The 6000-nt window shown below is 44.9% G+C and overlaps 1 protein-coding gene across 1 annotated transcript in view; it reads right to left on the bottom strand.

The window, feature by feature from the left end:
• Window positions 1–775: 775 nt before the first annotated feature.
• Window positions 776–6000, bottom strand: part of NAA25 (N-alpha-acetyltransferase 25, NatB auxiliary subunit) — a 1586429-nt gene continuing 1581204 nt past the window's right edge. Inside the window, exon 24 of the mRNA XM_069619501.1 lies at window positions 776–2265. Coding sequence (XP_069475602.1) covers window positions 2143–2265 — 123 coding nt within the window. The 3' untranslated portion in view covers window positions 776–2142. The remainder of the gene's footprint in view (window positions 2266–6000) is intronic.

Below are 6000 nucleotides of genomic sequence, written 5' to 3'. Positions count from 1 at the left end.
AGTCAAGCATAAGAAGTGCAATCCAGTGATGAATGGCCTGGAGGCAGTCAGATGTCAGTTTAGAGAACAAGGTTAGAAAACGGGAAAAATAATATTTTGGTTTCATGAGTGCCAAAACGAGGGGACGAGCTTTTCAAATGAGGTGGTGAGGGTGAATGTAAGTTGACCTAGGATAGAGTAGTGAGGGACACCAATCAGGGGTTGGGAGAGTTATTCTTATCCCCATTGATTAGGAAGGAAAATCAGATTTAGTAAGTGAGGAGTACCATGGACCCCAAAGTTGGAGAGTGGGTTAACAGCGTCAAAGGAAGTTGAGAGTGCTAAAAGGATGGGGATAGAACAGAATTTACAATGGTAGTCAGGAAGTCAGATGTCGTTAAGGGATGTTTGGGGATGTTCACAGTTTGCTGAATTCAAGATAGTGGGCGATTCTGTTACAGACTATGCTTTCTAAGTAGGAGGGTGATAGGCCAGTAGATGGCTTGAGTAGTTGGGTCAGAAGGGAACTTCATGAGGATTGGTAAAACAGTGACTACCTTAAAGCAGGCAGTGAATATTCCTGGGAGAGGCAAGAGGCTAGAGAGGGAGGAGAAATGGGAGCATGTTAGTGTTGACATTTCTTGCAGTTTTCGGGTCAACATAGTCCAAAGCAACGCATATAACGAAAGCTAGACTGATCAGTCACTGTTTCGTCCTATGGGGGAAAAAACATCTGTGAAAATAACTAGAATATCACAATTATCCCACTCTCCCATCAAAGGAAAAGTCACCTATCATTTCATAAGGATTTATTTAAAAAATACTCTTCTCAACCATCCAACAGTCTAACAAATGTATGCAGCAAAGAGGACAATGTTACGATTGTCAACTACATTATAGTTTTCACATGAGCAATTTACCCAAGTTAAGAGCACATGAGGAATTCTGTAAAAGTCTGAAGTTTGCCTAATAGAAGAAAGGGTTAAAATGCTTCTGTTTTGGTTTGCTGGTTACTTTACAGCATGTTTGACGAAAGACACAAAGAAAAATGAAAACCCAAGCTTGAAAGCAGATTTTTACCAGAGCAGAATATATTCCAGTAACATAATAAATGTGTTGAACACACTAGTTCCCAGATCACCAAAACAGATCAACCGCAAAAACAAGCATACAGTTAAAAAAATAAATACAAAAGTAACATTTTCAGCATCATACCAATGAAGTAGCAAAAATTACTCCAGTCTACTTCAACCATAATTTGCTGATCAGGACTTAACTTTTTTGAACAAAAGAAAAGTACTTATCACTTCAAGCATTTTATATAGCTACTATTGTACACGCAGGTCGCGTTGTATCAAAACTGACATGAAATGCGCAATAGTGACATCAGCTATCACTGTGCAAATGTGATACAATTCCTCTCTGTCAAACTGGTGAAAGATCAAGCTTTCTACAGCAGGTCTAGACTTATTTCGTTTTGTGTAACCTACCATTTCTATTCTCCTTGTTTCTAGTCCCTCTTCAGTGCCAAATGGTTGGATCCGTAGTCAACAGGTATTTAACCTAGAACAAAGCTGCCATGCCCTGTCTTTTTGGAATGAAGTGCAGATTGCCAAATGGTGGATACAGATGGGATTCCAATGGAGGATGACTTTCCAGATGCGCTTCAGCAGGGCCACAGTCACACGGCTGCCCTAAACAAACCTACTTTGGTAGGAATAAAGACGAAGTACAAATCTGGTGCTGGCTTTGATGTATGCAAATGCCATTTTGGCAATTCTAAATTAAGGATGTTACAAGCACTGATGGATTGAATCCTGGCTCTGACAGCAGATATATTTTGCACGTGTGAGTGTTGCTTTCATGTACTGCTTTCCAAGGGCTTAAGGGAGTAAAAAGGAAAATATTTGATGCTGCAATTGTCTGATGAACATGTATAAAAAGTGGCCAATACCCAGGTGGGTTACTGCCTAGTTTATGTACAATAATTTAAATTGCCTGTATATATATTTTATTTCACCTAAAAAAAAGTATTCTGTGATCATAGTCCTTCATGCAGTTCTGGAGGAAGTTCTGGATTTAGATGGTCGTATGGTGCTCATGTCCGGAATACAAAGCCTCTGTTCTTTAATTAATCAGTGCTTATGGTTCTAGGTTTTAGCTCTAGATTTTAAGTTTTTTTATAGTATCAAGTCTCTTTTTCAACAGCTCCCCAATTTCCTGCAGTGTCTGTTGGTAACTGCTCCTGACTTTTCCTTCCGCTGCCCTTGTAAACGTCTTCTCTTCCTGAAGAAAAAAAAAAAGAAATGCTAAGCTTCATCAAACCAACACAATCTCAGTGTGTGGGCAAGGACTGAACAGAATAATTCAACAGGTTAGGTCATCATTGCATGAGTCAATATGAGGAACATGCTTCATGACGTTCTGTTACCCATTTTGAAAGGTTTGGACAGGGGTATCAAAGATGAAGACCAGTTACTTGCCTTCAGTAATATTTTATCTGAAGGATCTATGAATTCTTTCCATAGATTCACCATCTTGGACATCTCCAGAAACTTTTCAGATAGCCACTAGGTGGAGCTATGCTCATTGGCTGCCTTCAACCAAGAAGGATGGTACAACCTTGTAGGTAGATCTATAAAAATGTTGTCCCGGTCCACCATAAACTGCTAATTGCAAAAAATGTGTTTTAAGGTGGAAAGGTCATGAACAGCACCCCCACCCACCTCCGAACCACCACCCCCATCCCCCATCCCCCAATCACTCCGGACTAATCCCATTAATTTTCCAATAGAGAAAGTGCATATTGATTGATTGATATTTTATTTCTATCGTGTACGAGCACAAGTGTTTCAGAGCGCGACAAGGCAAGGGAGGGGATCAGAGAAGAACAAAACAGCGATCTTACTAGGCCCACTGACATTGAGAACGCGCAAGTGCATGGGAGAGGGGGGAGAGGAAAAGTGCATGGAAGGGGGAGAGGTGGAAAGTGCGAAGCAGAGGAGAAACAGATAAATAACAATCAATAAATTAATAAAGGCACCAAACAGTGGTAATGTAGCCAGCAATATGCAAGTGCTAGGATTAAGGCAGCAGACAGGGTAGGTCTGATAAGTACAGGAAGAAAAAGGGGGGCTGTATGGGTACAGATACAGACCCCAGTGCAAGGGGTGGCCCGGAGGCAGTGCGGGAGGGTGGCAGGATGAGCAGGTACCTGGGCCTAAAGGACAGAGGGTGGCCAGGTGCATGGTGCCAAGAAAGAACAGATCAGCAGGGGAGAGGGGGAGCGAAGGCAGAAGAAAAGAGGAAGGTCTTGAGGTGCTTCCGGAACTGGAGATGGTTCTCCTCAAGTTTTAGAGTGGCAGGGAGGCTGTTCCAGAGGGAGGTCCCAGCCGAAGACACAGATCTACCCCAGCTCGTTTCTTAGAAAAACGACTGACCCTGAGGGAGTTGGAGGTAGACGAGCGAAGAGCTCGAGAGGGGAGGTATTTGCGGAGGGATAGCTGAAGGTATTTTGGACCCAGGCCCCAGAAAGCCATGTGGACAATGCAGAGGGTTTGGAATCTAATCCTTGCATCCACTGGGAGCCAGTGGAGAGATTTCAGAGCTGGAGAGATACGATCCCAGGGCTTGAGGCCAAGGACAAGTCTCGCAGTCCTGTTCTGGATTAGTTGCAGACGGCAGAGAGTAGAGGCAGGTAGATTTAGAAAGAGGCTTTTACAATAGTCCAAGCTAGTGAGAACCGGAGCTTGGGATGCCATGAGCTTCTGGGGGAAGGAGAGGAAAGGCAGAGTACCTCTGAGGAGGTGCAGTCGGAAATTTGACTTTTTAGAGACCTCAGATGTGGGCGGAGAAGGAAAGGGAGGAGTCAAAGATGACCCCGAGGTTCTTAGCCTCACAGGTGGGAGTAGGAGGGCGGCCAAGGGAGGCGGGCCAGAGAGTGAGGGGAAAGGATGGTGAAGGTGTGCCGATGAGGAGGATCTCAGTCTTGCTGGCATTCAGCCAAAGATAATTGGCGGCACACCAATCTTGAATGGCAGTTAGGCAATCGGAGAAGAGAGAGGGAGAGGAGGTGGCAGAGGGCAGCCTGAAAATGAGTTGAGTGTCGTCAGCGTAGCACTGGAAATTTGAGCAAAAAATGGCAATGCAGTGGGCGAGAGTTGCCAGGTATTGGTTGAAAAGCCAGGGAGAGAGGTTAGACCCCTGGGGAACACCACAGGTAGAGAGGAAGATAGATGAAAGGAAGGACCCAAGTTGGACCTGGGAGGGTCGATCTGAGAGGAAAGAGGTCAGCCAGGCCAGAGCCTGATCAGTGATACCCAGGTTTTCACGGAGACGGTTGAGCAGAATGGTATGGTTGACTGTGTCGAAGGCAGAAGAGAGATCGAGGAGGATGAGGCCAAAGGGAATGTTAGAGTCAAGGTTGGAGAGCAGATCTTCACGGATGTTCAGGAGAGCAGTTTCCGTGCTTCTGGCAGCTCTGAAGCCAGACTGGTGGTCATGGAGACAGCCAACAGAATTGGAATGAAGGTTAAGCTGAGAGATGGCCAACATTTCCAGGAGTTTGCCTAGAAAGGGAGTAATGGAAATTGGGCAATAGTTAGCTGGACAAGAAGGATCAGCTGTGAGTTTCTTGAGAAGAGGATGCACAAAGGAGTGTTCAGAGGGGAGGGGAAGGATCCAGAGGCAAAGGAGTGGTTGCAAAAATCAGCAAGGGCCGGAGCAAGGGTGTCAATGTGGTCCTTGATGGTTGTAGAGGAACAGGGATGAACCTGTTTTGAAGAGGCTTTTATAGATCGGACTTGTCTAGCAACCTCGACAGGGGTGAAAAGAGGAAAGGACGAGAAGGATGGTGGGAGGGTGGCTAAAGGAGGGACAGCAAGCACAGATGGAGAGGGAAGAGGAGGGCTGTGGGTGGAGAGGGTGGACAGGATGTCCTGGGTTTTTTTAAATGAAGTGAGAGGCATAGATTGAACACGCAGCGTGAGATCTGGGCCAAACAACTTGGGCTGAAAGCACTGCAACGTGCCTTTTGCTAGTTTGGGGTCAATCCGTCGAGTAGAACATTTTTGGAGAAAGAAGTGTCCCCTGCTCCCAAAACACACATCTCCTATGGTAATTTGCAGCAGAAAGGCTGAGAGACTTTTCAGGAACCAGTGTAGAAAAAATGAAGTGATGCAGATGCTATTTGGACGAGGAAAAGGGGTGTATTCAAATCAAGTGGGAAGGGTGAAAGAGGACATGTGAAGTGGGGGAGCTGGAAGTGGCAGGGGATGATGCTTAGGGTAAAAAGTAAATTCAGCTTTTCAGGAGAATCCCAGGAGATTACAGCAGTATCGTCGCAATATGCACTTGGAAAAGAACACGAGTCACACAAACAGACGACTACAAGGTGGTAAGGCAGGATGGAAAATGCAATTGAGTGTGGGGACCAAGAAAAGAGGGGAACACATGACAAGTGTCAATGAGGACGGGGAAGACTCATTTGGAAGTTACAGGAATTGGCATACTCCTATGATGACCATAGGAAGAGGGGGAGGAAAACAAAAGTCACGCACATTATTTTAAACCTGCACAAATCACAATTACCAGGCAGAAAGCAACGGGTATTTGGGAAGAATTGGTGCAACATGGACAGCCATGGCCAGGGAAACTATTGCATAAAAAAGCCTTGAAACTGTGAAAAAAACTTTAGTCAAAGGACAAAAAAAGTTATCAGATTATAGCAACAAAACCCTTGCAATTCAGCTGGTGTGGGAAGTGATAAAGGCTCTCTTCCCCCTGGTGCCAAGCCCAGGAGCACATACATGTTATTAAGGGATTCACCATGCATATAAAATGACATCACGGGGACAAGTGGGGAGGGGGTGAAGTGCCGCTATCACCCCAACATATTCCAGTTTGGAGGAGCCTTTGCCAAGCAATTGGCTTGCTGGACGGATCTGGCTCAAATTTTCTTAAATGAAACTTATTAGCAAAATAATTTTTGTAAAGGTTAATGGTTCACAGGTTTAACCTTAA

This window comes from Ambystoma mexicanum, chromosome 10, assembly GCF_040938575.1.
Source record: "Ambystoma mexicanum isolate Mex_15411 chromosome 10, UKY_AmexF1_1, whole genome shotgun sequence".
Classification (NCBI taxonomy): domain Eukaryota; kingdom Metazoa; phylum Chordata; class Amphibia; order Caudata; family Ambystomatidae; genus Ambystoma; species Ambystoma mexicanum.
The sequence above is the reverse complement of the archived record's forward strand: the minus strand, read 5'-3'. Positions and strand labels throughout refer to the sequence as shown.